General features: G+C 33.3%; 1 protein-coding gene across 1 annotated transcript in view; it reads left to right on the plus strand.

Annotated features, from left to right (window-relative positions):
* The window catches only part of LOC149561409 (Carbohydrate-binding-like fold), a 193,237-nt gene extending 171,108 nt beyond the window's left edge, over window positions 1-22,129 (plus strand). The window contains exons 23-27 of the mRNA XM_089825132.1: window positions 10,435-10,526; window positions 15,882-16,113; window positions 20,856-21,212; window positions 21,420-21,493; window positions 21,601-22,129. Of these exons, the coding sequence (XP_089681258.1) occupies window positions 10,435-10,526; window positions 15,882-16,113; window positions 20,856-21,212; window positions 21,420-21,493; window positions 21,601-21,709 (864 nt within the window). The 3' untranslated portion in view covers window positions 21,710-22,129. The remainder of the gene's footprint in view (window positions 1-10,434; window positions 10,527-15,881; window positions 16,114-20,855; window positions 21,213-21,419; window positions 21,494-21,600) is intronic.
* Window positions 22,130-22,382: the final 253 nt, after the last annotated feature.

A 22,382-nucleotide genomic window follows, 5' to 3' on the forward strand; every position in this document is an offset into this window, starting at 1 on the left:
TTAATAACTTAATCTTCTATCATGATGGATCTCATATGATCGATATGTAAGTAGATCATGACAGATTGTATCTTGTAGATCTATATCAACATCGAGATAAATATTGTCAAATAGATATCTATAAGTTGTATTCTATAGATATATCATGGGGGTTTAATATCTATGAACAAATCATGATTATAAAGTCCCTATGGTAAGTATCAATGAGTAATACGTGTGCATATACCTTATTGGCATCCTGAGTACTTGACGAATATCACAAGACTTGATATTCGTAGGCCATTACTCTGATTACTTGGTAAATATCATGAGACTTGATACTAGTAGGCCATTACTCACGATATCATAAGATGTTATCATTATGGTGGATATCTCTAAAACAAGATATTAGTGAATATGCCATTCAATATGAGGTTACATTAAGGTAACATCTCCTTATGTTGGTACACCTATTATCCTCCCTAGCTAAGAGGGAGTGTTGATGTTTTGTAGCTTCAGTCGGATATATCGTATGTGGTTGAATACTATTCATTTTATTCATAGATATATGTGTATATATATAAAATATAAGAATTATTCTTTTATATATATATACATAACTAAATATATATAATATATTCAATAGAGAATTACATATAAATGTAATACTGAAGAAATTAATATGAAATTATAATTCAGAAATTATATATATATCATGACTGTTTTGAGATAACCAGTCATAGTTACCAGTTTGTATCAAGGGGGTGCTATTGTGAAGTGGAAACTTGTCGATAGGGCACGTGACTCCACGTGATGTCAGGTTATATCCCTCCATGGACGCATCCCCACTTATAATCCCTGTACAAATATTAGAAGACCGAGTGGGTGATAAAACAATATATGAACACATCATTTATTTTCAGTCTTCAAGTTTTGTACACCGACGGGATATTTGGAGACAACAATTTTGCTGCAAATACAATCAGTATACACTGCAGAAAAAAGAGTCATTGTTTAGAGAATAATATATAAAATTCTGATAAATATTATCAGCAACTTATCAAATAAGATTCACTAAATAAGAAATCTGATTGAAATTTTAACAATTACAAACAATGTTTGCTGAGATTTCTGGGTAGATTGCATCAACGTTTTGGATCACACTAAGGAGGATCACAGAGTGTGGTCCGAAACGTTGATGCAAAAAGATGGAACACAATCTACCCAGAATTCTCAGCAAACATTATCATGGATTGTGGAAAACTACTATCTTCGATTACAAACAATGTCTAACGAGTATATTAATAGTTATTATTTATATGTCTAGTCAAATTTCGAAACACAAAATAATTCAATTTGCAAATGATTCAACCAGCGCTGTCTAAACATCACACACACACACTTAATAATAAAGGGTCGTGGCACCCATTAATTTGTACCCTTTTAATGTTTATTTAATTACTTTTATAATTATATTTAATACTTATGCCTTACTTATATGATTATATCATTTATTTTATTTTAATATTTGTTTAATTACTTTTTTTTATTGGTAATCGCTTTTGACTGGAGCTTTGAACCAGTGGGATCACATTAAGGGGACCCCATCCCTATGGTGGCATATACAACTAATTGTCAAGGCATTAGTACCTTATCACCTTTATCATTCGTAGTCAAACCAAACCAGCGACACTAGATGCTCGATAAACCAATCCTTGCATCACACACCAGATCTCCTTATCCGTCCATCTCCTTTTACCTCCTTCAACCCTTATCCCTCCAAACACCTTATGCCTCCCATATTCTTCACCTTCCTTATCCTTCCAAGCTTTTTAGGACTCCTATGCTCCAAGGGCATGCGATCAAATCACCCATCCTTTTGGTTGGTATGCATGAGCACCTATGCAAGGGCATCATGTGCAGATTTTAATCCAGTCATCTCCCACCTCGTGTAGGCCAACAAACACAATAGAAGCCGAGTGAACATCAGAATAGAGGGTGTGGCAATTTCCAACGGTAGCGACAAAATTGGAACACGTGCCCCATATCAACACAGTCTTGCAACTTCACCAGTGCACTATGTGGTGAACCCCATTTGTTTAATTACTTGTATTGTTTAATAATTATATTAAATATTTATGCCTTATATGATTATATTATTTATTTTAGTTCTATTATTTTAAATATTTGTTTAATTACTTATAATTTATAATGATTAAATTATTTCAAGGGCTAGTCTAATATTTTGATTTAACTATTCATAATGTTTAATGGATAATTAAAATTGACTAAAGCTGAGAATCTAGTTAACTCTGTAAATTACAAGATAATTGAATTTGGATTACATCATTAAACAACATATAAAGAATTTAAAATAAATCAAACTAAATCAAAGTTATATATAACAATAGAGGCAACACATTAACACACTTGTCGAATAATATGATAATATATGAAATTCTCAAAGGTTAACCTATAGGGTCGTGACAATCATACATTGGATATGCATTTCTATAGAATATAAAATTCTAATTTTCTTAGAAGTTTTAATAGCATTTTGAAGTATATGACAATAAAATAAAAATATTGATATCTGATGGTCATCACAATATAAAATATTAAAATTTAAACAATAATTACCTGGAGATGGCAGAGGGAGATTGAGAGGAGATATAAATTGTTTTAGACATAGTGTGAGAGTGACAATATGTTCTGTCAATTTATAAAAATGCAATACATGGAAACAGTTAAAATGTTATTATGGTTTCTTTTCATACTACTACTGAATTTTCATAAGAACTTTTTCTGCCATAAAAAATGCAAAACTAGAAAAATTTAAAAAATCTATTACATTAATTTCTTTAAATTATATGATATATATGAGAAATTGATAGAGGACATGATTATGGAATATATGACTTCATACAAACTTAAGAAATGTTGAAACAACTTCGCTCATGAAAGGAGAACAAAAAAATCTTGGTAAGGTATTGAGGTCACCAAGTATTAGCTATGCATGGAAAGCTTCAGAGGCTTGATGCCCAGCCTGTTTAATAAGGAGTGACAGTGAATTTAAGATTGATTAGTGTTTCAGAATTGATCACACACACAATTAACGAGTCTCCTTCAGAAAAGACAGCTAAAGTAAGGTGGAATGTTGTAAAACTTGATTGCATTGTGTTGCAGTTGTTCCAACAAGAAAAATACGACAATGAACTACAAGAAAAAGCTGATCTAAATTCTAAGCCATGCTGGATCTTGCCTTATCTAACCTAATTTACAGAGTGGTAAAAAGAGATTTTAGGAGGAGAAAAAAGTGGGTAAGGAACAAGGGGTTTGGGGAAAGATTGGGGATTTTCACTGGGAATTGTTTTTGGAAGGAGGAAAACTTGTAGTTTGGCAAAGAGAGGGATTTTAGTAAGTAAATCAAAGCAGGCTTGTTGGGCCCAACTTGTCTAACAAAACTTGATGATTTTTCAACCTTCTTTCTCCTTGATTAAACTTGTTCAAAACTCTCTAGTGTGATAGCTCACAATTTTTTAACACCAATTAGCACAAGGGCATAAAACTTCAAACAAAAAACAAGAGGCTTCTGAATGCGATCGTATCCCTAGTAGAGTTGCCAAAAACTGTTGGGTGGATGTTTTGCAACCAACAATTTATGCAAGTTCAGTCGCAAAATAAGTAGACTAGATACAACATGTGAGACAAAGTCTCTCCTACCTTTAAGAGAAGGCTCCTCCTTCTCATTGTTCTTTGGATCAACTCAAGGTAAGCAAGAAGTGAAGAGATGTGTTATAGCGTGTTGCTAATATTCCTTCCTCTTTCTTTCAGGAAATGATCCACTTACTTGTAGAGTGGGTAATGGGCAATTTGATTCTCTTGCACTACACTTATATCGAAAAGGTGGAGACCGTGATAATGATACCAAACACTAACTCAAAGGCTGATTGAGAGTGTACCGGTTTAGATCTGTGTCTGGTTTTATCTATTCTATAAGACAATCTTTACTATTAGGACACATAGACTTCCAAAAGTAGAGTACTTCTTGTTAGAATCTGAAAAGATTAATAACTCAGAAAACTAGTGCAAAGAATAAATATCTAAACTATGAATGCAAATGATACAAAATCAAAATAGCAACACAGAGTTAGTCTCCAAGAGAGTAATGCAAATGCTGAAGCAAAATAGCATTAAGAGGATGCAAAAGCAAGAGATGCAAATATAAGCTAGGTAGCATGCTTATAGGCTAGGAAGAGGGAGGAGGTGGCAACATCAACCAATGAGGAGCAACCATCTATCGGACTAAAGATAGCAAAGTATCTTCCCAAGATAGCTAATGGATGCTCAGATGTAGGAAGGTGACACTTCGCAACCATTCACCTAATAAGACATGCTTTATTAACCTAAGCGAGATTATTAAAAGTGTAAGAGAAACCTAGCAATATAGGGAAAAATAAATAACCTACACTAACACTTCTAACTATTTGCGTAGATTTGAGACAGTAATCAAAGCTACAGTCAAAACTTGTAGTCCATATATTGCCACAATTGCTCCTAGACATAGCTTCAGCGCCAATTGTTTCTTATATTCACTATGCTCTATTTACACATACAATAATAACATGAACGAAAGATAATTGAAACAAATCACAGTCACAATTTCCAATTTGTTCTATCGCAATTGTTTCTAGTCACAACTTAGAATCCAAATGCTTCTTTCTATTCACTTTTCTTTCAAATTTGTAGTACACAATCATAGTTATGCTTGCACAAGTTTGGTAGAGCTTTCTTACATATAATAAAAGATGATTTTTACAATGAGGGGGGCACTCCTTATATAGGAAAGAAAAGTGAGAGAAAGAAGGAGAAAATGGTGGGAGAAACTTAACCACCTTGACTCAGTCAAACTAGGAAAGATGATTTATTCAATTACATGTGCTGAAGGTTCGTGTAATTGGATTACATGTGATTGGATTACATGTAATTTATCCTCTGCAACTACAAAGATGAAAATGCTAAAAACTAAAAAAGATGGAGAAAGTTGAATCAATCTTGAAGATTGTAAAAAAAATCATTATGCTTGGCAATACAATCATGAAGCATTAGAAGATCTGGAGTCTTCATCTTTTGTGAAATGGCATCCACCTTGACTGCATTGACATGAGACATTTTTACAACCTGGTAGCTTTTTGCAATAGAGTCCTACATGTGTGTTGCTACAAATTTATATGTGGCGAGCTTGTTCATTGTAGGTGCTCTAGAATGTTCTGAATCAAATTCAGCATTAACTCTGTCAGCGAATTCCAAAGTCATGTCTTCTTTGGTGAACAATTTGTCATCTTTCATGAGCAGCTTGCATCGCACGAGTCTTGGATCACCCACAATCTCCATTTCCATGACCTAACAATTTTCAAGGGCTTCCTGTGTCTTGTCAAAAGCTTCTCCATTACCTGCGCTTTGTGACCCATGAGTTATTGTCCATGGATGAAACAATATTGTATGTGATTAACACATCCAAATCAGTTTTTGCCATTTGATCCCATGTGCCCAGATCTTCTTTCAGGACATTAGTCTCTTCATTAAAGGAGGCAATCATATCACGAAGCCTTTCTTTAACACGTTGATACAATCAAGGGCTTTGAGTACAGCTTTGATTGATTGAAGTTCCTTTGAGACAATTTCCTCGAACGAAACCTTAGTTGCCTCAACCCTTCGATTCACCTAAACTGTTTGTGATGTGATGACTGCGGGCTGTGAAGATTGTTGGTGAATGATCATATGAAGGCGAGCATTCTCCAACTTCAACTGAGTTTTCTTCTCTTAGAGTCTGTTATTCGTCTTTTGTCAAGTTAGAGACCACATCCTGAGTATCTTGTTGACACCCCAACCGTGATTGTTTCCCAAGTTCAATCTTGGTGAACTTGTAATCAGAGCGATCAAGCTCTTGGATTGGTTTGTTCACCGGAGGTTTTGCAATCTCAACATATTTAGTTTTCTTAGAACTAACAAGGATTCTCGAGACAATTTATGCCCTTTGCAAGGGAAGCTGGACTTGTTCTTCTTTGCAAGAAGATTTTCTAGGGGCAACTCCAACTTTCTCCTTTTGATGGTAATGTTTCCTAACCATGCAAACAAGCCGAAAGTTTCATCTGCTAAGATTGAAATGGTAGCCATGGAAGACATTGATCGTGATTGTATTTTCGTTGTCATAGTACACGCCTCCGTTTGCGCTACTAAAACCATGGGTGTTATTTGAGATCTCTCTGTCATGAACATCTCAAACCCTACAGTTGAGGTATCAAGTTGGGAAACTTGTCCTTTTGTGAGAGTTGGAAAACCCTCAAGCACATTTCTCAAGTTCTCACATTGTTATAATGTGAGGATAGGCACCGTAGAAGTGATAGGTAGTGCTGACATATTCACTTCTAAAATGGGAATTGTAGGCGTGAATACGGTGGAGAATGAATCCACATAATTGTCTACAGCATCCCAGAATAATTCCTCTTGGGTAGACAACCCTTGGTTGCTAGGCAGTTGTGAAGGAGGTCATTATCTCTCCTTGCTCTTCCTCTTCTTCATTTGATTCTTGTGCTTGTAGAGGTTTGTGATAAGAATGTGAGGATGGAATGACAACTTTTCCAATTTTGAGTTTCAATTTGAAAGTTTTTCTTGCTTCAAAGGAGGATGATCCCTCCTCCTTTTTCACCTCCACTCGAGGTCTTCTAATAGGTCCAAAATGACTACAATCTACTGTAGCCTTCAGATGGACTCTCTTAGACCTTTTCTTTTCAACCATTTGTTGGTATTTAACAAAATAGATTGATATCTATCAAAGCTAAAAGATTCCTCTTTTTGTTGCCATTGGATTGGAATGGGAAAAGCTTTTCCAATTGGCTATTGTGATACTCTGGATGCAAGATCATATCATCATCCTCATTGTCTACCCCTTCTGAAATATGGATATGTTGAGGTCAATGATTGTCGCAAAGTAAGCCTGTAGTATTCCATCTTGATGATAACTACCTCGCTCTGTAGGTCAATCCATACATCATCCATGCAATGCATATGGGTGAATGCGCTTTTTATCTTTGAATGCATCCTCTATAATCAAAGTCAAATTTGGGCTTGAACTTCTTTAATGTAATGAGTTGAGGGATGGATTCCATGGCCTTTGCCTCATATATTGAGGTAAGTGCATATTGGCCAATTTGGAGATATTTAGTAGTGGAAATGCCAAATCTTGGCGTGTGTTGGCTAGTTTGATATGATTATACTTCCATAAGTTGTCTAGCCATTTTGATGAGAATTATCCTATCAATAAGATATCTTGGCAAATTGTGTGGTTCTCGTTCAAAATAACCAATTCTTAGGTAAGTGAAATTTGGGAATTGTAGAAAATTGCACTTGTATTGATTTACTTTCTTCCACGCCTCGTCTGATACTCTTTTTTTCGCCAACAAATTGAAAAGGCACTGAAATGCTTGAAAAATGCATCCTAAAGCTCTTGTAGTGATGCTTGCTTTGTGTTAGCATGAGTTGATCATAGTTGTTCCAAATGGGAACCAGAGACCGATCTCCTTTGGTAAAGAGTCCTAAGAAAGTCCCCATAGTAGCAGCGATTTAGACTAAGTATGAATTCATGTGGAATGAAGATGACATCTTCACATGAATCAATTGCTCGCATAATGTTGTGCTTATGATTTCTCCCCAATAGATAGGTTCTTTGTGCTCGAGAATCTAATAGATGAATTTGAACATCCAAATCTCAAAGTGATTGGATATATTGACACCATAGATTCTGCTAAGAAGAGTTATCAAATCGTTGACCTCTTGAGAGAAGTCAGATCTACTTATTGTCATTGGCCATCTAGAGAGGTTTGATCTTTTATTGACCAACCATTTGTCATTTGTTTGCTTTTGACAATCCATCTTGTTTTGATTCCATAGCTAGAAGGATATTTCCTTGGATAGATCCACACATTCAGGAATTGCAAGAACCTTAAAGATTTGTTCAATCACATCCGGATCTAGGCTGAAAAGTACTTTATTGCGTGCATCCTTAATCATCTTTGATTTAATGTTAAATGATTTGCATATTCTCAGACCAACTTGGGTTTGAGGGCTTTCGTAGGAAAGATGGAACCAGATGAATGTAACTTCTCCTGATATGTTGTATATCATGGCCTGAAGATGTTTCAACCCTCTGCAAGAAATTAGGCATATCAACATGACCAATCTCTGCATCTAAGATTTGACACATGTTTTAAATGGGCAAGAAAAATGTAGTTTTAGCAAAAATTGGGTTCTCAAAGGGCAAATGCATGTAGTGTTTGGCCTTTTGAGAGGAAAATTGGGGTCTTGGTAGGCTTTTACAAGTAGCATTTTTGGATGCAAAGATAGGATCAGGTCCTCCAAGCCTTATTGCATGTTATGTTTTTATGCAAACACATCTCTTCAAGCAAAATCAGGGTCTTGAGAGGCTTTAGCATGTTTTAAATATGTAATAAGTTCAAGTGTTTTTCCTTAAGAAGAAGAATCGGGTTCTTTAGAGGCTTTTACATGTCATATGTCATACATTTGGACTTAGAGCAAAATCACACTCTCCCAACTCAAACGCATGAAGGAAATGGTCATGCAAATGCATGCATTTGACTTGAAAGCCAAAATTACACTCACTACATGTCATTGCATGTTACATTTTTGGATGCAAATGCAAAATCGGTTTTAGAAACCTCAAATGCAAGTTTAAAATGTGCAAGGCAAATGCATATGACTCATCTATAGACCAAAATCGGGTTTAGAAGATCCCATTGCATGTCATCTTTTCTTGCCTTGCATTTACATGTTATGCACACTTGTATTTGACCAAAAATCCACCTTTGAGCCAAAATCACACTCTCTAGGAGTGATTGCATGTTCTAAAATACAAAGCATTTGCATATCCAAGCCAAAATTTGGTTCTCTAGAGGCATTTACATGTAACTCATTTCAAAAAAGAACATGTAATGGAGTTGCATCACTTAAGTTTTCTATCTGTGTAATCGATTTATTGAGCAGATATCACTTAAAGGGCTCAAGATATTTACACTATATATTTTATATAATATGTGCAAATATGTTAAAAAGGTAACATTTCACTTAAATGTTTTAAAATAAAACATTTAAGTATATCTCAACATTAAATTAGACTATAAATTGCATAAAATCAATCAAGTGAAAAATTAAAAAGCAAATCAACATGAATTTATAATATTAAGTGCACTATTATGACTTTAATCACTCAAGTGATAAATCTAAGGTGATTAAGTAACTTAAAAACATAACATAAAGTCATTTAAAGTTATATTTTTCAAAAAGTGCAACTCAACATTAGAATATAATGTCAATATTTTTTTGATTTGTGAGGATTTATCTATTTTCAGAATTTATAATTCGTCATAATTTAAAAAAAAAAGATTTTAGGAGATTTAATTGAATTAAAAATTCAATTAAACTAGAAAGATAGAATTAGTTGGAAATAAAAGAAATAAAATAAAATAAATAGGAAATTGAAATTGATGAAAATTGAGATGAAATTAATGTATATTAGTTTTGGAAATTTATTTATTTAATTGGAGTAAATTAGTTAATTTAAATAATCACTGATAATTATTTAAGTTATGGAACTTCAGAAATCGAATTTAATTAACTAGTAAAAACTACTTAATTGAAGGTTAATTAATTTAATAATATCAATTATTTAATTAATATTATTAGAATGATTAAATGATTTGAAGATTGGATTATAGAGGAATAAAGATGATTAATTAATGCTTAAAGAATCAATAATTAATAGAGGAAATAATTTGCAATTTAATGTTGAGTCATAAGCATGTCCATTTTTGAGTGTCTACAATGAGTTATTTCACAGTCACCTGCTGCAGCGCTGATCCATTTTTGTCTTGGCTGAAATTTGCTTCAAGATGCCTATTACAAATTTACAAGTAGAAAATAGCAGATGAATTTCTTCACACTGCATCCTTGGGCTACAAGGATTTTTTCGCATGTGCATTGGTGCCTGCCGATGACTGCACCAAACCATCATGCTATCTTCTATGACTACGAAGACTCTGTTTATTATGTTTAACAAATTTAGTTTTGTGTTATTAGCAATTTCTATTCATGTACGGTATGGTTTTGGAGTTACGATTGCATTGCATTTTTTTCTTAAAATTTACATTTTCTTATTGCATATAATGCCTGCAATCTAGCGCTGGTCTTCTTCTTGATCATAAAAACCAGATCAGTGTTATGATGTGCTAAGCTTATCTATCTTTATGTTTTATATTAGAGTGACTTCCCAAAAGTGTTTACTGGTTTATTGCCTTTTTTAATCTATTTGATTTCAAGCTAACAAGTTGGTAAGAACCATGCGGTTTCATACTTATGCTTCATAATTCTTGGGCATAACAGGAATATTCATTTTCACCATCAGCACAGGCAATAGAACTTGGCTCTGGAGAGACTAGAGAAGTGACGTTTGCTGCTCATCGTGTTGCTTACAGGTGCAGAAACAATTATGATTTTTTCTTTTGGATTATTTTTGTAGGCATAATTTCTGGTAAATGTGTAACAAATCAGAACAGTGTGCTGAAGGTGTGTATTCTAAATATCTTTTGCCACTGGTGTTTCAAATTGTAATGGAAAACAAATGTAGAGGTTAAGATCCAAAAGAAACTTCAAATGAGTAGTATAGGGTTGGAGGAAAGAGTAACCCAAATTTAAGTTGCCTAATCATATAAATTACAAACTAGCCTGGTTTGATGTTCAATGACAGCAGGTCCAACAACATATTATGGAGTAACTGGAAAATATTTGCTTGTTATTAACAGTGATCAAGAGATCAATTTATAAAAGAGACTGAACGATGTTTCCTTAAGAAACAATCGTAAATAATAGAAACATTCTATTCTAGAAATAGAAACTAAATATTAGAAACATTATAATATTTCCAGAAGATTACAATAGATAATCGTTAGATACTAAAGAGATATAATAGAAACTATCTATGATCGTAATATTAATATATATTATAAATCTATTAATATATATTTTGATCGGTAAACGGCCGAAGCCTAGATTAATTATTGTTATTTATTGTAATTAATTATTTTTATGTGTTAAGTGAATTCGAACCCAAGACCTCCCACATGAGAGGCTCACAAGTTACCGTTATGTTGTAGGCTCTTGTCTAATCTATTAAAATATATTACTTATAAATACATTGAAAATAAAATAGTATTACTGTAAATTTAAAATACAGTAAATAGTAAATACTTCAAAATTTATTGTATTTTAAATTTACTATATATAACAGATTATTTACATTTTAAGGTTACATTAAAATTTAAGATATACCAGTTACAGTATTTTAGTATTTATTTTATTTTATTATTTTTGATTTTTTACATTTAAAAACAAAATATATTTTAAACAAATTTTATTAATCAAATATACCAAAAAAAATTACAGTATAAAAAAGACCTATCTGTATATGCCAAGTCGAACTCTACATCTGCCTCTGTCGATTGTGAATGGACACCGAATGAGCTGAATGTTGCAAAGTCGAGTGTTGAATGGATACCAAGAGCCAAGCTTAGTGAGTTGAATGGATGTTGAGAGCCGAGCCGAGTGTTGCACTTGCTGTTGTTGCAGAATGCAGAGCTGAGTGTTGCAGATTAAAGAAGCTGTTTTTTTCTCTCAGTTACTGGGTACTGCTGTTTAGGCCAGGGTCCTGGTACTGGTACAGTTTTGGTGCTGGTTCTTTTGGGGTACTTCATGGGTTCTTTGTGGGTCCTTCATATAAGGACATGCACTGAACGTGGGCACCCATGAAGTACCCCAAATTGTAGGTCAGTTTATGTATGTATTTCTGATTTATTCATCAGCATGCTCTTTGTATCAGCTTTAGATAGTGTTTTGCAACAGCTTGCTAATATTATTCAAGTTAAAATTGGTCTATGTAAAGCCCTTAGTTTATGACAGTAGTGAACAGCAAAACCTACTTCAATTCATTTGAAGGTCAGGATTTGATTTGATTTTTATTTGAAGATCTGAGTATATTACTGTTGATAGATTTGTATAACCCAGCCAATAGTTATGTTTGTTGATCATGTTCGGATATATGTCAATTTGTAATCATGTAATCTGAAACTATATTAGTAATACAATTATTTATTTATAATTTTGTGAAGAATATGGATTTGAGTATCACCCTTCTTTTTGTATTTGTAACTTTGATGTTTGGACATAAATACATACATATATGGACAAACCCGAATCCACAAGGGGGGAAAAATGGTCATATCCACGTAGCTGAACCCCGTATCTTTACCCGAACGAGGACCTGAATCGACAACTTAGGTTTTTCTTCAAACTCAATCACTTTTCCTTTGTGTTTTCCTTCAGAACCGACGGCTTGCGAGAAGCAAAACAAAAAATGACAAAGGATAACCTAATATCCGTTTGTCTTTTATGCTGGCAGGATCTATTTTGTCTTTTTGTGCTGACAGGGCAGCAGAAGTCGTGATTTAATCTCTTATGCTATGATACATGTACAATACCTTAAAAAGGACTCATGGGACCATTATGAGCTGTAATCGCTTATGCAATGATACATGTACAATACCTTAACCTCACTGCTCTGTACTGTGACATATTGGATGTTTTCCTTGAAGTTTGATCTTTAAGATTTTGGTATCATCCTTAACATGTTACTAAAAACTTGCCTTTATGACTCCATGAACTATTAATATATTGAATATAATGATACTTTTCATTGTTACTGGGCATGGGGGTCAGGGGCTGGATGCAGGTGTGGATTCGTGTGGGTCTGGATCTGCTTCAGATACACACTGGATTTAGCAGTCTCCCAAACACACAGTGATGTGGAAAACTGTTTTAGAGATGATATGTTCGGATGGTGGGAAGTAAATCATGACAATAATAGGAAAAAAAATGCATGATTTGCTGGAAGAAAATAAGCATCTGAGCTATTTAAAGATTGTAGTCTATTAGAATTTAATGCATTCCCATGCATATATCAAGCTTTATTTAAAAAAAATTAATTTAAAAAATAAGCCTAATTAATTATTTTAAAGCACATTTTATATTTTGATAATACACATTTAATAGAAACTTAAATTTTATTTCACTTACATCACATCTTTTATAAATATTGACATTTAATATGTTTAAATCTAATATTATTTAATTTAATTTAATTTTGTTTGTTTTTATTCATCTGTAATATTAATAATGAAACAATTGTAAAAGTTTAAATGAAAATTTTAAACTGACCAGTTTAATATATATTATTTAGACTTTAGTATTTATAAATTATAATTCTGTGAATATATATACTGTCAAATTTATTTAAGAAATAGTTTTAAAATTCTCTATATTTCATTAGTTGTTTTGCGAAGTTGCATGGATATGGATATAGTATTGGGTACAGACTAAGTCACAAGGTTCGAGTTCGAGTTCGAATTCGAGAACTATAAAGTTCGGATGAAGTTCGACAAGTCAAAAAAATCGAAAAAAATTTGACATTAAATTCGCCTCATGTAATTTCCAAAAAATATAAATATATATTATTAATATTCAAAATATTAATAAAGTAATATAATTATAAATAAATTATAAATACACAAATTATTAATATTTAAAATTTTAATAATAAATAAGCATAAAAAATATTAATATGTAATTCCATGTTTCCTTTGATTATAAAATAACAATATTACAAATAAAATAAAAATATTACAAATAAAGTAATACAATATTTATTAATAATAAATAAACATAATATTAATGTTTTAATTAAAAATATACATATTCATTTTATTTTATTTACAAATGAACTTAAAACTTTAAATAAATCACACTAAATAAATCTCAACCTAAAAAAAACTCAATAAAATTTAATCTTTCAAACATTAGAATTAAAATTGTCGAGACTGTGGACGGGATGAAATTTCGAACATTGCCATAGAGCTACGATAGCTTGCAACAGTGCGACAGAGCCACGACCAGCAGATGAAGGTTGTGAAATGCTGCAAAACCACAACAAACATTGAGGAAACACCGTTGAAAAATCATGAACGAAGGGCAATGATGAACCGAAAACATTGGATCAGGAAAGCAATGGCCGCCACAATTGATTATTGCAAACAATCAGATCAAATATATTTTCCCTAGCTCTCCGTTTGTGAAAATATTCAATCGATTGATGCCATTTCGTGAACGCAAGGGCCATATTTATTATTATTTTATGCTGAGAACCCTAAAAACAACAATAAAATATATTAAATAGAAATGACCACAGCTTTATTGCCATACGAATTTATGGCGAACTTTTACGAATTTTTTAGAAAAATCATAGGTTCGCCAAAATTCAAACCTGGAGCCGAAAATTCGGCGAACCTTGTGACTTAGGGTACAGATACAGTCACTTTTTAAGATCCCCCAATTTGGATATGGCATTAAAAAACATATACACATATTCAATACAGTTTTTAAAGTTATTAGAGGAGAATTTTATTACTTCAGAAAGCAACATATGGACACAAATGCTACATGAATATTTATAAGTTAATTTAACACTTTACAATATACAAAAATAATAGAGTTGCATTAAAAGATAATTCAACAAAAATGGGTTTCTGAAAAGAAAGACATTATGTTTGTCTTTCTCATTTGGAGCAGGTTTTGTTTATACCTTTTTTTTAAAAAAATTGCATCAATGAAGTTTTTGTAAATTAAATTTGGGAAGATTTATGTCAATTCTTAAAAGAGAAAAACCAATCACATAGTATTCGGCACGGTTGAAAAAATAAGTTTTTTAGGCAGACATGGTTACAATATTCAATGTGTTTCCAGACAGTGTCAGATACGTTTCCAAATTGGATATGTGGATATGCATGCCCAAGGAGGGACAAGAGTTTTTGGCAACTCTGTTTTTTTGTATATATATATTTTATATATATATATACATATACATACACATGTACCCATAAAAAAATGGCCTATACCTATGCACCGGGTTCTCATACCAGTATCTGTACTGACAATTTAGTAGTCATGAGCCAATTGGTAATTTTATTTGTAATAACTATGTCAATCCAAGGTAACTCCCTTTTGGAGTTGATACAAGCTGCTGGATTTGGTGGGCATTGGTCCATGGCTTTGAAAGACACGTTTGAAGTCCTTAGCCTTTTATTGTTAATATAGAAATGAGTATTCTATATCTTTTTGTTTTGGAGGTGCAGGTGTGTGAAATAAATCACTTGAGCATTTCAAAATTCAAAAGGGTTGTTATAGGACTTTTATGAAGTTGTGCAATGAATGACTTAATATCACACTAACAGTAGCCACTAAAATGAGATACAAAGAGCCTCTTACAGGGGTGGGAACCCACTTCTAAGTAAATGAAGTGTTCATTAAGAGGTTGGTAGGACATTAAGCGAGTGGATGAGGGGTTTGAGCAAAGAACCACCATACAGACTTCACAGATAATATAAATGATTTATAACATGTTTAAATTATTATAAAATTTGATGAAAAGTTCACTTTGACCAAAGCCCAACATAATCCATTTCTTAAACTTCAGTGTCACCAGTTGGCCTTAAGTCTAATTTATATGCTTTGATTTGTTAGTTTTGAATAGTTTTGACTCTTGAGGGCTGCATGCTACTATAATCCATCTACCTTGTTTTTCCTGCTTTTAGAGTATTGGGTTTTTGAAAAATAATTAGTCTCACATGTTGATTATTCTTGGTTATTATTTTGTTTTAATGTTGATTGTTGATGTTTTTGGAAATTATTTGATGACACTTTGTTTCAATGTAATTGGTTTGCAGCATTCTAGGTACAGTGACATCACTTTCTGGGCAGCCTAGAGAAGGTATCACTTTGGAAGCTAGATCCCAGTCAAAGGGTTATTATGAGGAAACAACAACAGACATTTCAGGAAAATATCGCCTTAGAGGCCTTCTACCCAACACAAAATATTCGGTAAAAGTTGTAGTGAAAGAAGACTCAAGAAACCAACCAAAAATTGAGCGTGCATCTCCAAGCCTCGTTGATATTGAGGTATATGGTGTATGGCTAATCTCTTTAAAGGTGTACTTTGATTTTAGTTTTTGGTGTATGTCTAAACTCTTATAAGGTGTCTTACTGCTGGACCTTTTTTGTTATCCGGTAGTTTGCAGATGTTTCTTAAATTTTATTGTCAGTCTTGCTTTTTAAGTTTTCATACAGTTCAGAATTAGAATTAATGTGGTCAGTATTGTACTTTTCTGGCTGTACTATGAATATGCATTACAAGCATGTAGTATTATACAGGAATATGGTACCATGTTAGCTTGAGAAGAAAATTTTAATGTTTGGCAGTGATTTTTTTTCTAAGATAAGCAATCACAGTTAGATCTATCAACCCACGTTATCAAATCAGGACTAGTTCTGGTACTACAATATACATTTTATCCATGTGATGATTTAACTGTTTGTTAGATTGTGAAAGACACTATTTCTTAACAGTTTAGTGGGTTATTTAGCCAACCTAGTAGTATCTTCAAATTATATGAGTAGAATACCAGGTTGTTGGCAGCACTACAGTGGAACGAACAGAGGAAGGAATAAAAAAAGTGAATACATGGCAATCCCAAGGTTCATGCATGAAGACTGAAAGGATAGATCTCTGTGGTTTTGGTCAATTCAAGATAACCTACAAGAGAAGTCATTCACTAACAAAACTCCTCTTTCTCTATGTTGCCTATAATTACAAGGCAAGGTGAGCCACAGAGCACAAAAGCACCTATGAGCATTTAGTAGTGAGGGAAAAAGAAATTTAACCTGTCACATTAGGATTTTCATCTTCTAGCCACTTTCTCCACTAGCAAAGCTTTTGAAAAATGAAATGCATTATAAGCTCTATGTCAAGTTAGTCAAATACAACTGTATCATTCATCTATGTTTAATTACTGAAGACTTCTACAGGTTTTTTTGTGGAGTTTTATTTTGTTGTTGGATTTCATCTGTGTGCATCTTTATCAGTAATCATTACACTCATGATATTTTTCCTCATGTTTGTACCAAATAAAAAGAAAACAAACCCACTTAGTATGCAAACACCTCTGAGCATTCATTAGTAGGGAGGAATGCTGAATTCAATCCATTGCTTTGGGCTCTTTCCCTACTAGCAAAGCTTTCGGATTATTTAATGCATTTAAGGCACCCATATCTCACAATTCTCATCATGTTGAACTAACCCAAGTACAACTCGGTGAGCATGTAATACTTAGCAGTCACTTTTATTTTTACAATTCTAACCAGTGCAGTACTTCCTTTTTCTTATTCAGTATACTTCTCATCCTTAATCTGTCATGTTTGGATTGCAAATTATGCATGCTTCTCTCTTCTTATATCAGTACCTTTGTGTAATATATCCTGCATTCTTGCTTTGGTCATTTTCCTTTTACTCCTTAGCCCCGATGATAACTTGAACAAGTTCCTCCTTTGAGCAACCAATTGTTTGCTCTGGACATAATTAATAAACCAACTTTTTCTGACATATATGTAGCCTAACAAAAAGTAGTGCCTGCTCTAGTCATGATGCAATAAATATTCTTATATTTCTAGTTATATTACAGTCATATGCAGCATAGCATAGTCAAAATGTGGGCTAACGTGAACAAAACTATTCTGCACTTACATTTTTGTACAAATGTGAGTTCTGAAATTCAGAGTAGTGTTAAGGGGCCCGTGGTCTTGATTATGGTCAAAGGAATGGAGGGACATCCCCTCCCAATTCCTTTTTATTTGGAAGGCTTTTAGGAAGACCAGGATGGCCCCTGGCTCTGCTGGGTACTTCAGGGCATCCTCGACATAAAAATAAATAAACTGTTCAAACTTTGAAAAATAAATAAAATCCTGCATTCTTTCTTTGGTCATTTTTCTTTCAGCCCTGATTATAACTTGAATTATTAATTACACTTATGCTGTCTAGTACCTTCTTTGAGCAACCAATTGTTCATTCTGGACTTATTATCAAACAAACTTTTTCTGACATTTATGCAGCCTGACAAAATATAGCACCTTCTTTAGCCATGCTGCAATAAATATTCTTAAGTATTAATTTATATTTCAGTCATATGCAGTATAGCATGGTGAAAATGAGAGCTAACACGAAAAAATCTTCTGCATGTATGTTTTTATACGAGTGTGAGTTCTGAGCTGTGTTCTAAGGGACATGTGGACTTCATTAATGTCCAAAGGACTTGGAGGGACATCCTCTCCCTGTTACTCTTTATTTGGAAGATGTTTGGGAAGACCCAGGATGCCCCCGGTTTGGCTGGGTACTCAAGGGCATCCTCCCCATATAATGCATAAATTTTAAAATAAATAAAATGTTCAAAATTTGAAAGACAAATAAAATCCTAGTTGGAGAGCCAACACAGCCCCCTACCCTGGATCCAAGGTATCAGTCAAATGATGCCAATTTCTAATCTCATTGCTCATTGTACATATATACCATGCATGATGCATCTTTTCTTTTCTGGTATCAGTCTATATATATCATGCTAAGATGCTGGTTCGGATTCTGGTTTGTATGCGAGTTCGACATTTGTTTGAATTTTTTTGGGCTAGGTCCGGGTTTGTTTTGGGTTCGTTCGTACAAGATTTTTTTATTTTTTTAAAAACATTATATATATATATATATAAACATACGCTGCAGCAAATAAGTTTATACACCACTATGCTAATATTAAAGCAATTTAGCAATCTACACCACCATATATATTCATGATTTAGTTCAACTAACAAGTCAAAATACTCCACTATATCAATGTTTCAGTTCAAAAATAGTAATGTGAACATTACTAATCAGTAGTTAGTCATGTGATCAAATATCATTAAAAATCATCAAAGAATTCATCATTGTTCGGCAGTTGCAGATTAGAAGTACAATTAGTTCCACTAGCATTGGTAGTCTCAGCTGTAGGCTCAAGATCAGCTTCAACATCAGTACGTATCTCATCATCATCTTCACCATCATCAATTGCAAGTGTGGGCTTCTAACTCTGTAGACTCTGGTTCAACATCGCATTGTTTTGCCTTCCCTTTTTTGTAGGTATTCTCTTTGTGAGTTGTAAGCCTAAAGTTTGAATGCACAAAGACCAAGTTGTCTACCTTCTTGGAGTTTAGTCAGTTGAGTTTTATTGAGTGGATGAAGGAGTATGTGCTCCAATTCTTTTCAAATTATGATGAACCAGCAACCTATCAAGATTTACAAATTTGAAATTATAGAGTGAAGAGTTTTGAATATTTATGAACAAGAAATTACAAATTAAAATCTTAAGATTTAAGAACTTACATGTGATAATATTTTGATGGCAATGGGCTGCAAGTGCTGGTGCATTTGTCCATGGAAGTACACCATTTATGAGCATCAGCATTGTTTTTGTCTTCAAGAGCATCAAAATCACAATCATCGGTACTCTAGTTTTTGTATGTCTGCAATGAGTGAGCAAAAACACTGAATCATTTGCACAAAAATGTTGTGTGCCTATGAGTAGGAAAAAAACAGTGTGCCGTGAGGAGATTAAAAATGTCGTGTGCGCATGAATAGAGGAAAAACCTGTGCGAGTAGAAGAAAAGCCGACATTTAGGTTTAAAATATTAAAATAATTGAATAAAATTTGGAAATGACAAATGTCTCCTAACATGCATTTGAAATTCGCCAAATTTGAGCGAAATTTGTTTTGGGTGCATGTTGACTAGTCTGCATTTGCTGCAAAAGATGACAAATTAGGGTCCCTTCGACCAAATTTATTCCAAATTCATTAGGAAAATAGTAATTCTGAGTCTAATACGAACCGAATGCGAATGACCAGCAAATCTACTTGCGTTTTTGGGGCTAGATGACCGAATATGGTAACCTAGGTATCATGCTTCATATTATGTCTAATCATAGCAGTTTATCAAATGTTATATGGAGTGAATGAATTGTGATTGTACTCAGTCTTTACTACTAAAGCTTCTGTTTTTTTTATAGGTAATGGGCTAAAGCATAGATTATTTATTATTATTTGTTGAAATTAATTAGTAGCATGTGTTAACTTAAGATCATGTAGACTTGAACCCAAGACCTCCCAAATGAGAGGCTCACAACTTACCGTTGTGTTGTAGCCTTGTAGGCACTTACCTTTAATACTAAAACATCTTTTTTTATATAGGTAATGGGCTTCAGCCTAGATTATTTATTATTATTAGTTGAAATTAATTATTATTATGTGTTAAGATCATGTAGACTTGAACCCAAGACCTCCCAAATGAGAGGCTCACAACTCACTGTTGTGTTGTAGGCCCTTGCCTAATACTAAAAGTAAAGCTTCTTAGTTTTTATCTTATTTTTAAGAATTATTTATTTATTTGTGTTTTATGATATTTAGGAAAACAATCGCCCAGACACCACCCATTATAGGTACAATTTGAAAAAGTGTTTTGCCATCTTTGTAGCCAGTCTGTACATTCCCAAAAGAACTCAGACGACTGATTCTGAGGCTGCATGCTACAGTCATAGGAGACTTACAAATCTATGATGCCCTACAGAATCAGTTTATACACAAATTTACAAAGGCCTTCTTGTATTCTTCTAATTATAATAATTCACTTCATGGATATTGTGTTTTTATTTTTAATTTGATCTTATGACTTGTGCAGTATGAGAGAGTCTTCATCTCATACTAATTTTTTATTTTAGATTGTTAGAAGTATTCTCTCTTTCTCATCAAGACTTAAACCTAAAACAATTATGATTTGTGATTTTGTAGGTTCGGTCTACAGATATCAATGGATTGGACTTTGTTGCCTTTGATCAGCCAGAAATGACAATTGTAACAGGTCATGTTGATGGAACCGACCTTGAAAAACTGCAGCCACATTTGACAGTTCAGATTAAGTCTGCAAGCGAACCCTTTAAAATAGAGTCCCTAATTCCATTGCCAATGTCAAGTTTTTTTGAAGTACAGAGTCTGCCAAAAGGAAAATACCTGGTCCAACTTTTGTATGGACTTCCATCAAAGTTTCAGAAATTTGAATCTGATACTCTTGAAGTCGACCTAGAGAAGCAGACACAAATACATGTTGGACCATTATCTTACAGGGCAGAGGAACATCATCAGAAGCTTGTAAGTGTCAAAAATATGTAGGGATGATTTTCTTTTGACAAAAATAAAAGTTTTTAGTATCGCAACCTTTGAATTATAGTTTAAACTTTAAAGCTTAACTGTACTGTGATAACAAGGCCGTATAGAAGACATGCAGACTCATAATTTGATCTTTATTGCTCTAATGCAAACAGTTTTACCATTTTTCACATTATTTATGCTCTGCAGGACTTGACACCAGCACCTGCTTTTCCCCTCATTGTTGGAGTCTTAGTGATAGCCGTATTTGTGAGCATGCCTAGGTGAAGACACTTATTGGGCCAATTTGTTAATTGTTTATATAGAACTTATTGTGAGGAAGAGCAATTTGGTCAGATTTGTCGATATACTAACACTATCAATTTTTCAGGTTTAAGGATGCATATCAATGGGCAGTAGGATTGGCACCATCAGGAATGATGGCAATTTCATCAAAGAGAGACGTGCGGAAACTAAATATAAGGAGGAAAACATATTGATTTTGATCTGTTTCTCTTTAAACAGTGTTCATGCAAATACCAAAGTTCCCTTGAAATTGTGTATTAAACATTTTCTTCCCTTCAACTCAAATTTTGACAAGTTGAGATAACATGTTGAGATTGATAGAATTTGTAGTTGGAGATGACATGACGGATTTTCATATTATTTACTAGGCCACATGGTAGTCAGTTGATTAGAGCCATCCCATACCATGTCATTTAAGGAACTTGAGATCTTTTGGTAACACTGCTTTTGTAGCTCTGGAACCTTTCTGAGGCATGAACTATTCTTCTCGGAAATTTAGTGGAAGTCATACATCAACAGGTAGGGCATATTTCTAATGTACATACTCGAGTTTCCTTAAGCAGATAATGATATTTCTGCCTAAAATAAACACTTTTGAGGCTGTTGGTTTAGAAGGATTGTATTCCAGATTTCTCTTGAAAATTTCATCCAAAAATATATTTGATAACTTTCTGGAAATTTTCAACAAAATCTTGAAGGGTATATTAGTTTTGAAAGCCATTGTTTTTCTTTGGGCTATATGAAGATATGTTATCGATCAAATCGTGTGGAGAGCATATATAAAGCACCCTAATGTATTAAACTCCTTATATTGTAAAACGGTCACTTGTTACAAGTCTTCCCAAAATAGTTAAAAAGTAGAATGAA

The sequence above is a fragment of the Cupressus sempervirens genome, chromosome 4 (assembly GCF_028749045.1).
Source record: "Cupressus sempervirens isolate cs-2001-9-10 chromosome 4, ASM2874904v1, whole genome shotgun sequence".
NCBI lineage: Eukaryota > Viridiplantae > Streptophyta > Pinopsida > Cupressales > Cupressaceae > Cupressus > Cupressus sempervirens.